Source organism: Dermacentor silvarum, chromosome 1 (genome assembly GCF_013339745.2).
Source record: "Dermacentor silvarum isolate Dsil-2018 chromosome 1, BIME_Dsil_1.4, whole genome shotgun sequence".
In the NCBI taxonomy this organism is placed as follows: Eukaryota; Metazoa; Arthropoda; class Arachnida; order Ixodida; family Ixodidae; genus Dermacentor; species Dermacentor silvarum.
In genome coordinates, this window is record NC_051154.1 from 188,269,014 (window position 1) to 188,287,172 (window position 18,159).

The 18,159-nt window shown below is 47.8% G+C and overlaps 1 protein-coding gene across 1 annotated transcript in view; it reads right to left on the bottom strand.

Moving 5' to 3' along the window:
* Nucleotides 1–227: 227 nt before the first annotated feature.
* Nucleotides 228–18,159, bottom strand: part of LOC119436538 (kelch-like protein diablo) — a 41,913-nt gene continuing 23,981 nt past the window's right edge. The window contains exons 7-9 of the mRNA XM_037703408.2: nucleotides 12,873–13,006; nucleotides 9,149–9,357; nucleotides 228–1,309 (exon numbers count right to left, since the gene is read on the bottom strand). Coding sequence (XP_037559336.1) covers nucleotides 1,118–1,309; nucleotides 9,149–9,357; nucleotides 12,873–13,006 — 535 coding nt within the window. The 3' untranslated portion in view covers nucleotides 228–1,117. The remainder of the gene's footprint in view (nucleotides 1,310–9,148; nucleotides 9,358–12,872; nucleotides 13,007–18,159) is intronic.

Consider the following 18,159-nt stretch of genomic DNA (forward strand, 5'->3'; position numbering starts at 1 on the left):
CTTGTTTTGGTTATAGTGCGGTACCGCTTATAGTGCGGATATTCGCGACTCCGGCGACTTACGTTATAAGTGGTCTACACTGTAGCTCTCCAAAATGCCAAATATGGGTGGTTAGCCCCTAAAAATGTTTTTGTTTGTCATACTTTGTCATTTTGCATTGTGTGATACAATTTTTTTTGCACCTGATGTACCCTTATGTGTTACCTTAGTTGTATAAATGTTGACACTGTACCATGACTTGTGCCATTGTTTTTTTGTTTTTTTTTTACGCTCTCTTCTCTGCTGTGAAAGATAATATTTTCTCGAAATGTTTCGAAGTGCAATATTGTGTAATGTACATCGGCCTGCGTGCCGAACTGTAATAGGAGCAGAGGTCTTTTGTCAGGCTATGTAGCCTTTAGCCTCTGCTTCCGTTCCTGTAAGCAGGCAGGACAAATAAACTTCAAACTTCAAGTGCCTGTACTAGTGCAGAAAGTACACCAAAATCGAGGAGATTGCATTCGTCAGTGTGTGAATAGTAGAGTTGGTTGTGCATAGTGGGGAAGTTTAAAAACATTTCCATGCACTCTAAAAACATTCATACACATTGTACACTGTTCTTGAACCCTCCCTTCATAGGTCCTAACAGCATTGCAGTTATGAGTATTAAAAACTGCTTGCCAAGCTAATACATGGCAATAATTGTGCAGGCATAGCCAATAGTGCCAAAGCAGGTGCAACTGCTTTGAAACACAACTGCAAGAATACAGCTCCCTGAGAGCTAAAACTGGAAAAAAATACTTAAATGGTCTGTAGTCTCATATACACACTTAGTTTAAAAATATACAGTACTAAACGACTTGTGCAGGTGTGGTACAAAAGAACTACTTTTTAGCAACTCAAGATAGCATGCGTCAATGCCTGCCAGTACCTATGAATCTGGGCTGTAAACATGACCACAGAGCAGTACACAGCACAAGTGGTCAGTCAATATTTGGTTGAGCCTTGTAGCTAACTTCGACTGCTGGCACGCAATTTAAAATCACCAAGATGCCTGGTCGCAACCTTTCAACCTATTCAAAGTCTCTGAATGCACAGGCCCACACAAAGGTTTTTGGGCACGCCCAAAGATTTGCTTTCACCAGTAGTGTGCCTCGTGCTGTGGAAGTCTTACAACACCGACTCCACCTCCAAGACGCCTGTAGTTCATACTTCCGCAGAGTTTCCACTGGTTCTGTTCAGGGTCGTACACTTCAATTGTCTTCAGGTATGTGGTGCCGTCGAATCCACCCACAGCATAAAGAAGTCCATTCACTACTGCCAGTCCAACCTGCAAAAGTACCACATCATATGGTGTAGGGGCTGTATAGTTTCTATGGCTCCTACAATGTCTGAACAATAACAGTGGTACACAGAGGTCAGTACCAGAACTGTGAGCAAAACACTTAGTGTTGCTATAAACAAGAAGCAGTTCATAAAGTAAATGCAAGAGGCACATCTTGCAAGATCTTGAAATGTTTCAAAGCACACAAGGCTGAGAAAGTGCTAGGGTGCCACTATCATGGCCTTTCTATCCAACAACAGTATTTCAGCTCATCTGAAAGCATCACAGTTTTGTGGATGCCTCTTGCATTCCACAAGTCGTATAAGGTGCTAATCTGGATACACTCATGCAATTTATGAGAGGGAACATGGGATTGCGGAGCTCTTGATACAGTAAAATTCATACTTGCAAACAACCTTCTGCGACTATGCAGGCTAAGCTACAGAACCGAAGCACACATGTAAGACAGCTGCTGAATATAGTCCCGAGTTTGATTGCAGCTCTTAAAGTAATAAACATAAAATGTCATTTAATATACTTCTAGTACCGTATTTACTCGATTGTAACGCGCCCTCGATTGTAACGCGCACCCGTTTTCCGTGACCAAATAAAAACCTTTTATACAGAAATACAACTTTCCCTCATTTGGAAAAACAAAGATTTACTACCAATGCACTCAAATTGCGATGAATAAAAATAAGTCACAGTTTCGCCAGAAAGGCGAAGCATCGATTGCGATAGCAAATCAAATTAGTAGACCAAATTAGTAGACCGCTATACAAAGTAAGAATAGCAGTTTGATCGGCCGTATAAACTTTCAAACATTCGCATACTAAATAAATTAACAAGCACGGTATCACGTGCGCACAAGCAAACATGAACACATCTTGCTCGTTGACCACAGAAACTCGCTGTCAAAACGCAGGAGTGACGAAGCGCGGCGAGCAAATTGACCTTCGTGCTAGCACGCCTCTCACTTCAACGCAGGTCGACCTATAAGCGGCGAAAACACAGCGCGCGGCAGACTCTCCCCCGAAGGCAATTGTATCACCGAAGTGGATCGTCGCGGAATACACCCTCTGCTTCAGTCCACTGAAACCCTTCCACGTTGCTTTGCTGGCGAAAATCCTCTCCTTTTTGTGCCAGTGCCACACGCAAATTTCGGATTCTCCGAATGCCCGTAATATGGCCCGATTTTCGTCTGTCACCGCACACATGATCACTTTCCTTTTAAATGCGGCCTCATGATGAACTCAGCACTTCATGCTGATAGAGCAGACGCAGAAAACGGGAAGGGAAGACAGATGGTAGACTACTGCGTAAACACACGTACTGCAGCACATGGAGGAAGCTGCGGCAGCTAGGCTAGAGTGTAGCACACTCGAAGCGCGTGCGAGGCGGCCATTTTGAAATGCCGACGGCTATATGGTAACGCAGATTTAGGGTCGTACTAGATTCTAACGCGCACGCAATTTTTCAACCTGTTTTATTGGAAAAAAAGTGCGTGTTAGATTCGAGCAAATACGGTATTTGTGTAAAAATTATATGCTACTGTTCGCTTTTTTTTTTGGCTTAAACGCAATGTTGCTAAAATAACTTGCGCATCCAAAAATGAGTCTCAATGAGTAAGACTCATTGCAGCACCACTCCCTCCTGCCTAACGATGAATTTGCCGTTGTTCTCGGGGTGTGCATTACATTCACAACATATTAATGAAACCACAGGCCTTTCCATCCAACCTCTACCATAAACTCTTAAGTGATAACTTACTTTTGAAGGACGCATCGCAATTTCCAGCGTGACTAGGCCTAGTGACACTTGTCGCCATGAAAACATGCGTTGAGATATAGCCGTATTCCAATGTGCAAGTTCTTTTTTTTGGTCTAAAAACATTTGAAACTATTGCGGAAGTTTTTGATAAGAGCTTTGATATCCACCATGGTAGCTTAGGGGCTATGGTGTTGTGCTGCTGAGCTCGACGTCGTGGCTTTGAGCCTGGCCGCGGCAGCCGCATATCGATAGGGGGAATTGCAAATGCTTCTGTACATAGATTTAGGTGCACGTTACCAACCCTACTATGGTATGCCCCATAATATTGTAGTTTTGGCATGGAAAATCCCAGAAAAGCTTCAACTTTTGGTCACAGTGACATTAAGTGGAGAAACCAAAACTGAAAGTGACATCAGACTACTTGGTGCTCTAACACAAGTGCAGAACCTTCGTTCCCATAGCCTTGCCTTGACACAGAAGTTGTCTAGACTTTCTTTTATTTTTTTTATTGACAGTATGGGTAGTGCTGCCATGAGACTATGACTGTTTGAAATTGGCACACACTCTGCACAAGAGTGTTCTGCTAAGCTTGCTGTCTGCAGCACGGTGCAGCTGTGATAAATCTGTTCGATCGCCATGATGGGTGCTCAGTGAAAAAAATTTTCCTTTAAGCACAGTGAACTTTAAATGAGTGACAGAGGTGGCTAAAGATACAAACGGTCTAACTTTTTACATGAGTATGTCTATAAAAATATTACAATGTGTAGTGGCCGCGAGAAGGCCACTACGTACAGGCAAGGGCGAGCAGCGAGCGCAGCTCCGAAAACCGGTTGCACCCCGCGCCCCCGTGTCCTCCACTCTCCACCAATGGTGACGAGTGGAAAGGGCAAGCAGCCCCAAGGGCGGCTGAAGCAAAAGAAAAAGAAAATCGGTTGATAGTTGAGATTCACGTCGTCGAGACGTCTCTCTCTCTCTGCTCTACGCGTACTCGCGTCCCAACAGTGGTGACCCGAACGAGGCTTAACGACAACCACATATCGACGCCATGGAGACTACAGCTGACGCACCAGCCATCTCCGCCGTCGACGCTAAGCTACCACCATTTTGGACAGCCGACCCAGAACTCTGGTTCCTGCAAGTGGAATCGCAATTTGCCGCCCGACGCATTACTGCCGACCAGACAAAGTACCACCACGTGGTCGGCAGCCTTCCACCTACAACAGCGAGCGAAGTACGATATCTACTGGTCGCTCCACCTACAGTGAGCGCGTACACAACGCTCAAGCAACTGCTCATCAGCCGCCTCACGCCATCAGAGCCTCAGCAACTGAAACAGCTGCTACACGGCGCTGAGCTCGACGACCAGACCCCTAGCCAATTGTTGCGCCACATGCAACAGCTGCTCGGCACGACGACCACCGACGTGGACAGCAGGCTGCTTCGCGAGCTCTTCCTGCAATGGTTCCCCACAAACGTGCAGATGGTCCTCGCCTTGGCTGCCGACAAACAGCTTCCTCAGCTCGCCGAACTCGCCGACTTAGTAACGGCAGTGGCTTCGCCATCCATCGCGGCAGCGCAAACATACATGGGAATCCACACATCTACCAACGAGCTGCAGGACATAAGGGAGCAGATCTCTCACCTCGCCGACACCGTAGCAGCCATACGGGACAGCAGCGCGTGCGCGGAGCACCAGCGTGCCGCAGCGCAACCCCAGCAACTGCGACAGAGAATCTGTTGGTACCACAGGAAGCACGGCAACGCGGCCTGCAAATGTATTCCACCTTGCGATCACACGGGAAACGACCGCAGCCGGCACTGAGGGCGACCAGTGTTCCGGATACCTCAGAGCGTTGTTATGATCGGCTTGGAACTCTGCATCTCAGTTGTGGGAAACCAAACCCGCGCACGTTCCCGTGTCGGTGCAATTATCTTCATCCCCAAGAGGCGGTTATGATCTTCCTGGAGACTGTACCTCTCAAATGTGGGAAACAAGCCCGAGCGCCTTTCCTGTGACGAGATAATCCCCTTCATCCCCGAGAAAGCGTCACACCTCTACGACCTGAGCAGACGCAAAAGGCGAGCTACCAAAGGAGAGGACCCGAGGGGGAGGAGGTCGTCAACTTGACCACCCGACAGAGGACTGACACTTCCACAAGTTCCCCAAAGGAGACATCGGCAACCACAAGACCACGAGGGGTTATTTAAGGCCGTCCTGGCCCCCGTGTTAAGCAGAACCGCTCGAGACTCGGATAGAGTCAAAACCATGTACCAATGAAGTGAATACAATCTTTTTTATTTTTAATCATCACGACGCCCGCCTTCATCGTCGTCTCCTGATTCTTGCAGTGACGACCCACCTCACCCAGTCGAGATTATATCAGCGTCGTCCTTCAGTGTTCTTTCTCATCGACCGTGACAGTGGCCTGCGATTCCTTGTGGACACCGGGCCTGAGGTGAGCATGGTGCCGGCTTTGTCAACAGAGCGCCGTGTCCCCAGTGCGTCTCCCCTTCAGGCGGTCAACAATACCACCATTGCCACTTACGGATATCGCTCGCTGCCACTGGATTTAGGTTTGAAGAAAACATTCCAATGGATTTTCATTGTGGCAGAGGTGAAATTCGCTATCCTGGGTGCAGACTTCCTTCTGCACTTTGGTCTTCTCGTCGATGTGCGCAACAGACGACTCCACGATCCCACGTCGCAAGCGACTGTGCAGGGCCACCCCTCAAAACACCCTCCGTTGAGTCCTACGCTGCTCGGGCCGGCCCGCGCCGAACATTTTTCTCGCATCCTGCACGAATTTCCTGAACTGACGAGGCAGCCACCAGCCGGCTCTGCGGCGAAGCACGCGGTATGCCACTACATCTCCACCAGCGGCCCGCCCGTGCAAGCGCGGCTTCGCCGTCTGTGCCCGGAGAAGTTGAAAGTCGCCCGGCAGGAATTCGACCCCATGCTGGAACTGGGGATCATCAGGCCCTCGTCGAGCCCCTGGGCATCGCCACTTCACATGGTCCCTAAGTCGACACCGGGAGACTGGCGCCCATGTGGAGACTACCGTGCGCTAAACCGGGTTACGACACCAGACAGGTACCCGGTACCGCATATCCATGACATCACGACGAGTCTGCACGGTGCTACCATCTTCTCAAAGATAGACCTAGTGTGGGCATACCATCAAATTCCCATTGCTCCGGAGGATGTCCCGAAGACAGCCATCGCGACGCCCTTCGGACTATTCGAGTTCCTTCAGATGCCATTCGGCCTCCAAAATGTGGGTCAGACTTTCCAGGGATTCATGGACGGCGCCTTACGCGGCCTCAACTTCTGCCACGCTTACCTTGATGATCTGTTAGTTGCAAGCGGCACACCAGAAGAGCATATAAGGCACCTGCGCATCGTTTTCCAGCGCTTAGTCGAGCACGGGGTAGTCGTGAACATAGCCAAATGCGAGCTTGGTGCACCTGAGCTGTCGTTCCTAGGACACGTAATTTCTAGCTCGGGCGTTCGGCCTCATTCCAGCAAGGTTGAAGCAGTGCAAGGATTCCCGCAGCCAAATACAAAGCGCCAGCTGCGAGAATTTCTGGGTTTAGTGAATTTCCACTGCGCCCAAATCCTCCAACCTCTTCACGACCTGCTGGCCACTTCAGGAAACTGCTCGAACACCCTTCCCTGGTATGATGAGCCAAGTGAAGCATTCTGCAAGATCAAGGACGCCCTGGCAAACGCCGCACTCCTCGCTTACCCTAGGCCCGGAATTCCGCAGTGTGTGATGGTCGATGTCTCTTACACAGCTGTCGGTGCTGTCTTACAGCAGCTCGTCTGGCGCCCGACATCGGTTTTCTCGAGGAAGCTAACCCCCCCTGAGCGCCGCTACAGTACTTTCGGGGGAGAACTGCTGGCCATGTACGCGGCCATCCGACATTTTCGCCACTTCCTGGAAGGCGTGGAATTCTTTGTCCTCATTGACCACAAGCCGCTTACATACGCCCTGCGTTCGCTAAGCTCCAACGGTGGCACGCACATAGCGCGGGAATAGCGCCACATGTCATATATATCTGAATTCACGACAGACATCCGCCACGTCAAGGGGGGCGACAACGAGGTGGCAGACGCCCTTTCCCGGAACCCTATAAAAGCCATTGTATCCACACAGCAGGTTGATCTCTCCACTTTGGCAGCAGCTCAATGTGAAGACGACGAGCTAAAGAGCCTGATGACCGCAACCACTGCCCTGAAGCTGCAGTGGCTGCCAATTCCCAGATCCCAAGACAGAATTTGCTGTGACATAAGTATCGGCAATGCTTGCCCGTTTGTGCCTTCCAATCTCCATCGCCACGTGTTTCAATCGCTGCATAGACTCTCTCATCCAGGGATTAGAGCCACACAGAGACTGGTGACGGCAAAGTTTGTCTGGCCATGCATTAATCGGGACGTCTGGCGCTGGGCACGTGAATGTGTAGCCTGCTAGCATTCCAAGATACAGCGACACACCTTGACAGCACAGGGAGCACTCCCAATCCCGGACTCCCGATTTGATCATGTTCACCTGGACATTGTTGGCCCACTACCACCCTGCCGTGGACAGACTTATCTGCTGACATGCGTGGATAGATTCACCCATTGGGGGCCATCCCTATCGTGGACATCACTGCTGAAACGGTTGCCAGTGCATTCCTGTACCATTGGGTTGCCCGCTTTGGGGTGCCTTCCACGATCACAATGGACCGTGGCCGGCAGTTCGAATCCGCCCTCTTCACTAGCATCACTCAGCTCATCGGTGCCACTCGCATATGTACAACAGCATACCATCCCATGAGTAATGGCATGGTGGAACGCTTTCACCGTCAGCTTAAGGCAGTGCTCAAAGCAACCGAAGAACATAGCTGGGTGGAGGCGCTCCCGCTCGTCTTTTTGGGCATACGGTCCACTCTAAAAGCAGACATTGGTTGCAGCGCCGCTGAGCTGGTCTGTGGCACGACACTCAGGCTGCCAGGAGAGTTCTTTGTGCACGGCTCAGACGAGACACCTACGGCTTCCAGTGGTTACGCACTTCGTCTACGCGATATGATGAGCAAACTTCGTGCTGTGCCCCCGCGGTATCCAGGGACGCGGGCTGTACATGTCGACCCGCGGCTCACATCGTGCCCATACGTGTTTGTGCGACATGACGCTGTTCGGTGGCCTCTTCAACCACCATATGATGGACCGTTTAAGGTCTTCCGCCGTGGGGACAAGCATGTCACAATCGATAAATGCAGCTGCCAAGAGGTTGTGTCGCTTGACCGTGTCAAGCCAGCACACATGGACAGTGACGCCGCCGCGGTGTCTCCGTCAAGAGAGCCCCCCACCTTCGCCAGGGCCCCCAGCTGCAGTGCAAGCTCCAGAGGTGCTCACGTGACGTACGCAAAGTGGACGGTGCTCAAGAGCCCCTATTCGCCTAGACCTTTGATCACTCCGTTCGGCAACTAACCACCATACCGGTTGCACTCCGTGTCCTCCACTCTCCACCAATGGTGACGAGTGGAAAGGGCGAGCAGCCCCAAGGGCGGCTGAAGCAAAATAAAAATAAAATCAGTTGACAGTTGGGATTCACGCCGTCGAGACGTCTCTCTCTCTCTCCGTCCCAACAAATGTATGAAACATTGAGCACCTTACATCAAGAGCAAGGAGTACGCTACAATGAGAACTGACCATCTGATAGGTAATCTAACTAATACAGTCCAGAAAACACATCAACACATCTCCGCCACCCCTCCGAAAAATCTTTTGACTGGATAATTTATTTAAGCAAATCTCCTGCTATACCATAAACACTGAAGTAATTCTAGTGACATAATAGGGTATGCTCATATTAGCAACGCTAGTGTGCAAATGCCTCTTGTCGCTACAGGTGCACTGTACTTGTAGCAGCAAGCTTGACAGACAACATGCGAGAAGGCGTTCCCTTATCATTATGTAGCCTATCATACAATGACTTCAGGTAGTGGTGCCATAGACAGTGCATAAGTTAGCAGAAACATAATCTACACATTGCCATATGCAAATCTCAAGCAACATCCAAAATTACTGACCCCAGAGCGCCGTGAAGTCATGGCCACGATTGGCTGCCACTGGTTCAACTGTGGATTGTAGCGTTCTGCGCTGCTGAGCTCTGTAGTGTCATCACGACCTCCAACAGCATAGATCATGTTGCTGTAAACAGCCGAGCCCAGATGCTTGCGCCTAGTGCCCATGGATGCCACAGAACTCCAGCGGTTGGTTCGTGGGTCATATCGCTCCACTGGAAAAAAAAAAGGACAAAATCCAAAATAGGGAAATGCAGAGAAACATTATTGACTTTCAACTGTGATGGCAGTAGCAGACCTGCCAACCTTAATATGTAAACAATGCTACTGTCTAAGACAAAGAATAAAATTTGGTGAGAAAAATTGTTTTTTACGTAAGACGTGTACTGTTTATTAGAAAAGAAATTAGCTGACTTTGTTCAATAGAGACGCTGTGAAAAGGCACGCTGCTCTATATTCGTAGCAAAAGTTATCAGCATCACAGAAAAAAAGAAATGTCGATGATATCAATTTATGAAATATCCATGTACTGGCAGCCGAAATATCACCTGCTGTTTCACTAGGGACACTGCTGCAGTAGGTCCAAATAATAAAAGTGGTTGCAAAAGTTAGGCTCTGAAAATTCACTCGATGACTGTATTTGCATTCTGTTGAAATCAGTTCTGCCCTGAATAGGCCGCGAATGAAAAATTGTCAAATTATTGGCGTCAATACAATTGGAAGCGACCTCTGGAAATAGAGTATTTTACGATAAAATCATAGAAGTTGGCAAGTCTGCACAACCAAAAATCCTTGTTTAAAGGCAGGTTTACTAGCTCCCAGCTTTAACACAAAATTGCTATGGAGTGTCAACTTCCATTAAACTTAATAGAAGTTCACTGATGCCAGTATACGCTCTTAATTTACCAAATTTCACAGTGCTGTATTGCCAGCACCATGATGATTCATGTGCTGTGGGGGTCTTCCCCAACCCGTAGCGTGTATAATCGCAGCTACGTAGGGTTCGGGCGACTAAGGCAACAAGTGAGTCAACTCAACAACGTTTATTGCTGTGGGAAATAAAACACACTTGCAGAGGTAAGTCCGCTCTGTATAATAAGTAATAAAATAGGCTTGCCTCGTCGCATGTGGTAGTCACGCAAACGAGGTCACTCACGGGTTGCAGCGGGTATATCCGTATGGGCAGGTAGGTGTAGCGAGGTCAGAGCGGCCCGGGGGTCTCTCTCGCGCTCTTTTATACCTTTTTACCTTTTCGCAAGGGGAATGTCCTCCTCGCCCGTTGGATACTTTCCCTCTTCCTGCGCGGGCACACGCGTTGCGAGAGGCGAGAACCGGGAGAGGGCAAAGTGCATCTCTCCTATGTTCACCCGGCTCCCACGTCCACCGCACTATAAGCGGTACCGCACTATAACCAAAGCAACAATTTTCAAGGCCCGCACATATGCAAAACATGTGCACCAAGCCGCCTCGCGTATACGACAGTCGAGGAATGCGGCTAGAATGTTTGCATTCAATTTACCAGTTGAATCTCGTTAATTCGAACCAAATCACGCGGTGCGCCTCCGACCGGCATTGCTCCGGCACCGCCATAGAGTAAAAGCTTAGGAGAGACCCCTCAATGTCGCGCGAACAAAAAAAAAAAAAAAAAAAGGACGCGGCGGAAATTTCACGCTCTCTCAGATGGCAAGGTCGCCGATTCTGCGTTGCGCCGGAACATGCGTGTACGTGCCGACGTCTCAGCCACGCGTAGAAAATGGCAGTGAACCCTTCTTTCTCCTTTATGCTTCCTCTACTTTCTAGTCACGGGTTGACTTTGCATGTTGCGGCTACGGCGCAGAGGGAAGCAGCGGTGCTGTCCCAGGACGGCCAACAAAACTGCCCACGCCGGCAAACGCCCGCTTCCCGATAACGACAGAAAACGAAACTTCGGGGAGCTGGCGCCGGGCCGTCTGGAGCGGCGGCGCCTGCACGGCGGCGGGCGCGCACGGTGACAGTCGAAAGTGAGGGAGCCACGAGGGACGGCGAGGGGAGCCACCGAAGCGGCGGAGTTACCGAGGCGAAATCCGCTTCCCTGCCGCCCTCCTCCCTCACATTCCACGGTCTCCGCGTGCGCCCTTTGCCGTGCCGTGCTGGCGCCGCCCGCTCCCTGTAGTTTCGTTTACTGCCGTTATCGTAAAGCGAGCGTTGGCCGGTGCTGGCAGTTTCGTGGCCATCGCTCGCTATACGCGCCGTGACATTTCACGACTCGCACTCAAAATTCTGGTTTCAGCCTCACTGGCTGTTCGTTCGCACCATGTGCCCTTCTCCTCCACTTCATCTCTCTTTCTTCCTCGAGCACTCCTTGGGGCGCCCGTTTGAGGGGAGCGTTCGCTAACTCCGCTGACTTCCGTACTCCCAGGCAGCCGCACTGTAACCGGTATTTTTTACGTGTATACATGGAGTGCTATGGGAAAATTAACGGGAGTTTGAAAAGACCGCACTATATCCGGTCCTGCACTATAAGCGGTTACGTTATAAGTGGTCTATACTGTATAATGAAGTTGTACTTGCAACGAAAAACTGTTAAATCGTCAATTTCGTTTATTTGAGGTTTTAAAGCTTCAGCAGTAAGAACAACTTCACAAATTCCTAGAGCATTCTTGGTGGATAATATCTTGTCAGTAAGCACTTATAAACAAATCGCCATAAGTTTGGGCCATAGTAGTGCGGTTATAAGTGCCACTGCGTGTGGTGCAGATCGCACCGAGAGCAATGCATTGGCGTGGCTCATGGCATCCGAGATTTGCATGTGTTTTATCACGCCAGCACCTTAAATCTTTTTTTTCTTTTTAATACCATGACTTACTGCCTTTAGTGCTCGCAGCCCTCATCAGATGGTGGCCACAAATTAAAAATAGAAGTGTAAAGGATACAGATATTCGTCCTGAGAAAAAAAAAAGTCAGTTTCGTGAAAGGCCGAGTATTGATGACAATAGCAAAGTCAACTATATGAAGTAAGGTTTGTAGTAACGATGTCACGTGCGCTCAAGCAAACATGAACATATCTCACTTGACGACCACGTACTTGCTGTCACAATGTGAGCCCCTCCCACCTAGCGTGTGCTTGACCACATTCTGCGCGTTCACCTTCTCCCCACCCCCCTTGCAGATGAAATCGTCCCCTCTAGTATTCCTCTGAGCGCTCCGCACTGCCCTACGCCCCATAGCGTCCATCAGTTCTTCACCGAAGTGACAAATGGCACAGCGGTGTTTCCTGCATACCGAGCCCTGGTGCGCATGCTTTCACTACGTCTTTGCCGCTCAAATTTTTTATGTGGTAGGACAATTTAAATAACTTTTGCCTTGGCCAACAATTCTAGTTTTTTGCTAGATTTACTAACTATACAGGCTCATAGCACATGCTTGAAATCAATGAAAACTTCATTAAATCGAAACCGTGTCACGAAATTACTTTGTTAAATTGTGAAAAAAAAAAATACATGGTTTACAATGGAACTAAGATCTGGAAATGAAAATTTGTATGAACTGTTAGGGCGAGTACAACTCATGCATGAGAGATGGGGTTAAAATAAAATGTTCTGTAAATTAAGTGCCAGTAGCGCAGAATTAAAGTGGTTTTATGGGCATGTATACAGTGTGCAATCATAAGAACGCAGATCACAGAAACTCATTTTTAAGCCCAATGTGCAATGAACAGCAGTAGGTATAAAGCAGCACTGCAATATCTTACCCGTGTTGAGTGGAGATGTGCCATCTGAGCCACCCATGGCATAAAGATAACTGCCCAACACTGCCACAGCCACCCCAAGCCTCTTGGTGCTCATAGGTGCCACTTTGGCCCATCGATTTGTCTGTGGGTCATACCTGTAATCAGATTGCAGTGTCTTCACAGTACGCCTTGCCATCATGTGTAACAATGAAGCAACAAAGAACAAAGGCAGTAAATGTTAGCACTATATAGAACAACTCACAGAATCTTCCAATTCTAGTACGCATCCTAAGTTTATGCAGAATAGGATCAGATACATCAGCAAAATGCACTTGGCTGTCATTTCATTTAGAGAATACAATGCCAGAATACATATGACCCACATTAAAAGTCAATTACCTGGCACAAATAATATGCTTGTTGCCCCAGGAACCACACACACTTTCTTTTTCAATGCTTGTTTTCCCACTAAATGATTTAGCAATGTTTCAATAATGATACGCGGCACAGCCACACCGAAGTTTGCTCAGCCATAAGCAGGGCTGCAAAGAAATTTCACTGTATGGTGAGCTGGCTTGACAGACTTGGGACATCAGAAGCAGAGGTACAACAAAGAAGGTACCGAGATGAGCTGGTAGGGCCAAGTGTTATACTGATATGCTAATACCTTAATCGTTACCATACTTGTGCACGTGAGCACAGCTCCTCAAAGAAGTTTTCTCGTTTGTGCAACACAGGGGACATTTATCATTTGTCCGCAGTTCTAGACTTATTGGTACTATATGCACTACAAGGCTTGTAGATAGTGTCTGAATGAGTAACAGCATGGTGTTGTTGGCCTCACTGGTTTTTCAAGACAGTGGTATCCTTCATAGAAAGTAGCTGGTTGGTCCACATTGCAAGAGAAGATAAGAAGCATGCAGGTGCACAGTTTTTTTAGGCAGTGAATATGAACTGGAGTGCTGGTCTGATGAATGGTAGAAGGAATATCTGAATGCTGGCAAATGGGAGGCTCGTTATGATATTATGAGTCTATGAAGCTGCAAAGATTTGTTTTAACTTTAGAAGCTGTGGTTAGAAATGTAAAGGCAAATGGTATCACATGGTAAAGCCCAACACTTCTGATTTTATTATTTATTGACATTTGGTAAGTTGTCATGAACATATGACAATCAAAGGCAGATGAAGAGCAGTTGCAAATAAACGATTCAGGCTTTCTAGCTAGATTATCAACTATATCAGTAATGAAAGGGTTAACAGGCCACAATCACTCACGAAACATACTCATGGAGCATATGAGAGTGTTATGAAATGTTACCAAATGAAACTCAGTTGTGCAGCATCTGATAAAACATCTGGGGCTGCATTACTACTAACAAACAAACGTTTGTTCTTGAATGTCCAGTTTGCATTGTACCATATTTACTCGTATAATGAACCGATTTTTTTTCAGGAAAATTTGCGTAAAGTTAGGGGGTGCGTTCATTGTGCAAGATAAAACTTTGAGCGATTTCTTTTCGTGGCCACCTCTAAAAAGGAGACACGCGGTACGATCGGCATTCGATACAGCATCTGACGGACCAGAATGGCAGCCGGACCTGAAGTGCTTTGCCTTGTCGTAATGCCAGATCAGATGCCGGGTGTGCGACAAAAATAGGAGACACACAGTGCAATTTGGCTATGGTTACGGGTTATGGTCCGATACAGCATCCGACGCTTCAGAATGGCAGCCAGATTCGAGATGTTCGCAGGCATCCGATCTGGCGCTACAGCACGACAAAACGCCTCAGATCCGGCTGCTGTTACGGCACGTTGAACGCCTTATCGAACGCCGAATTGCACTGTGTGTCTCCTACTTCACAGCAGTAAGTTCGGGGTGCGATCATTACGCGAGAAAAAATAAATAAAAACACTGATAGAAAAAGTGGGGGTTGCATTCATTACATGAGTGTGTTAATTATGCAAGTAAATATGGTAACTTCTAAGACATCAATAACATGTCTGATGCGACTTATAATTCAATCAGATTGCGAGTTGGTGAGTGGCAATTCATCTCCTAACAGCGAAAGCTGGTTGATATGTATGTCCGAGTCTGATGCATCTGAATGTGCACATCCGTTCACGTCACCAGGGGGGGGAGTCAAAACACCCCTTCCTTTCCTCTTCCAACAGAACAGAAAGTTTCAAAAGGCGAGTGCCAATTTTCCTTATCAGCAATCAGAAAGAGCCACATGCATGAAAGGTAATTAAAGGTTCAATGCGAATGCAAGTCGAGGGATAGTAGTGGTCCAAAGGGGGTGTTGTCATGGGGAAGTCCTCTCTCCCATGCACACAAACAAAACGTCTTCGCCCTCGCGCCAAGAACAAATAGGAGAAAGGTGCGGCTTACTACGCGTCTGCATCAGCTTGCGTCCAATTGCGGAAAAAGTGACTACATATGTGCTTGTTGGAAGAAAAAAAGAGGAATGTGCTGGCAGCACTGGTGATGGCCAACACCTGAACATTGGCCAGAAAGGGGGGGATGGTGCAATGAAGAGGGAACAGAATTGGAGACAGCAGAGTGGGAACAAAAATGTACAGAGGGTCCATTTCCAATAATTACAGTATTTACAATAGTGAATATTATTGTAATTTACTGGGACATTTTGCCTCCCATGCAAGGGACACACCGGCTAGTTGGCATGAATAGGGCGAGCAGACAATTAAGAGAGCCCATTTCAAGACGCGCAAGCTGACGGGCCATTTCGTCTAGTAAGATTTCAGAAATTTTGGGGGCCTTAGCTTTGTTCACGGCCGGTGTAGAGCATTTTCAAAGTGAACACACAAGTTCACCTGCGTCGCCACTCCCCCCAGGCGTGTATACCTATGACAGGCCCATAGTGATTATGGGAGCGGAGAGAGAGAAAAACTTTATTAAAGAGAAAATCTACAGGCTTGCAAAAAGCTGTCTGAAGCAGCCGCATATTTTTCCTTCTTTAAAGAATGATGACTTTATCATTCTCTGGGGAATGACCACCTTTGCTTTGTGCCTGTCACCAGTTACACACACAAAGTACACCACTGATGAGGTCCTCAGTGGATAAGAAATACACAGCCTGACGTTGCTGCTTGTAAAGATATGTGCTGCTTGGAACCATATTTGAGGAGTGGACAGAGAGGCGATGAACAAAAAATCTTCAGCAGTAGAAACCCCCCTCCCCTGAATATAATGTTTAGGACTGCTATGTTTAGGACCACACTCCTTGCGCAAATGGGCACAAAAAGTGTGCCGCTTTCAGAGAGAAAAGAAGGAGAAAGGTGGTGTTGCCTGGCACCTGTAATAGACAGAACATTGTGGCCACGGTGTGCCTCTACCTCATTTCGAATCGTGTTAACTATAGACGAGGCAACCTAAAGTTTGCCCGCGCGGCACCAACGCCGATTGCTCCCCTGGCGGAAGGATGGAAGTGTCGAAGGTCGTCGCTGGGCCAGTGCACGCCCGTGTTCTCTACGGCACAAGCGATCGTGTGCATTCTTTTCGTGACGGCGAGCGCGACCTCATCAACCAGGAAAGGTGGCATGCGATACTGCTGTGTTGTTGATTGCCACAACAGCCTCGAAAGGTCGAAAGCCGCCCATGAAGTCCTACAGCATTCCAGGGAGGTGGTACGAGAAGAAGATGACAAGCGTGGATAACTGCAGTGCGCGGAGTCAAGTAAGTCACGTACTTTTGCATTTGCGTGCAATATCACGGCCACTCGATAAAAACGCAATAGTACTGTGCCTGTATTTAGCGCATGGCCGTTTGTTTAGACGTGTCACGTAGTTGAATCGTACGGTGACATCCGCCGTGTTAGCTTAGCGGTAAATGCATACGTGCTGCGCTGCTAAGCTCGACGACGCGAGCTCGATTCCCGGCCACCGTGTACTTTGATTTTTGTGCACGTTAAAGAACCCCCGGTGGTCAAAATTATTCCCGAGACCCTCCATTACAGCATGCCCCATAATGATAGTGGCTTTGGCACCTAAAACCCCCGAATTTAATTGATTGTACTGCTCGTTCACTCGCGATCGGCAAGGACGAGCACAAGAGAATGATATCCCTTTTCCAAACGCTGCAACTTAAATTGTCAGTTGTGCAAGCAAGTTAGCAACAAAAGGGTCCGCGCGCTACTTGTCTTTTACGTGGTGGCAATCCGTATTTAGTGCAAGCTGCGGCCATCGCGTGCGTCGGTAAGCGGCAGATCAGAAAGCAGCAGCCCGAGACATGCGCGTTATGTTTGTTGCCTGGCCATGCTTTCTAGGTTCACAATATCCAAGCATGCTTTAAGGGGGGACGTGGCTTTAAAAATCAACTTCCTGATTTCTTCATGGATTTTGATGAAAATTGGCACAAATGTTTAGAATGTCTCCCTGATACTTCCATAAAAGTTTCAGAGTGATACCTTGAGAACATTTTATTGAGCAGAATTTTTCTCTCTTGAACTTTCTGGAGGGCCTGGGGAGCTTAAAAAACATGATGGAAGGCTCGTTGAGTATTGACTGCATAGCTCAATGCGTGCTGGAGGTCGTGGCAGTCTTACTTTTTTTTTTTCACAGCCCAAATTTTTTAGATAGTCATTTTTCAAGTTACCTTCGCACCAAGCACACTTTCGGGGTGAACGAATTGCCTAGGCACACCATAAATTTATAAAAAGTCAAGATAAAAATGCAAGACTGTCTCGACCTGCACTGTAGTCCAAGGAACGTGAAAAAAAAAAAAAAACAGAATCAAAATAGGCTAAACGGTAATGAAGAAATCAGCTCCAGAAACTGAGCAGAAAGGCGAAAAGACAGTTTTGAGAAAACGGCTCTCAAAGTTTCAACTTCTCTTTAGTTCTCTAAAACACACCAAATTTGTAATCTTTGATGTGTTTTGTGATGTGGGGCTTGGACATGTGGCCTGTGGTCTGCTGTGCCTTCGTTCTGCGTTTTTCATGTTTGTATGGCATTCTTTACTGCTGCTCTACAAAGAGCATGGTGCCTGGGTTTCAAACCAAGTGAGGTGCAGAACTATGTGGGTATAAATATACAGTAGTACTAGCATTGTACCTGCAGACTGGCTCATTGATAGCAGTCTCTAGTACAGTCAGTGAGGCATTGTTTTCTTTTGGTAGAATCGACCATGGTACTGAATGAAGGCTCTCAGCAGCGTTTTGGATCATCTTCCATTGACAATGGCTATGGAGGTTAGGAGAGCCACTGATAGATAGGCAGCAATGCAGCTGCTAGGTGCTTTCCAGCCTGTACTTTTTTTTTTTTTTTATGATGCCTCACTTCTGCAGCCAGG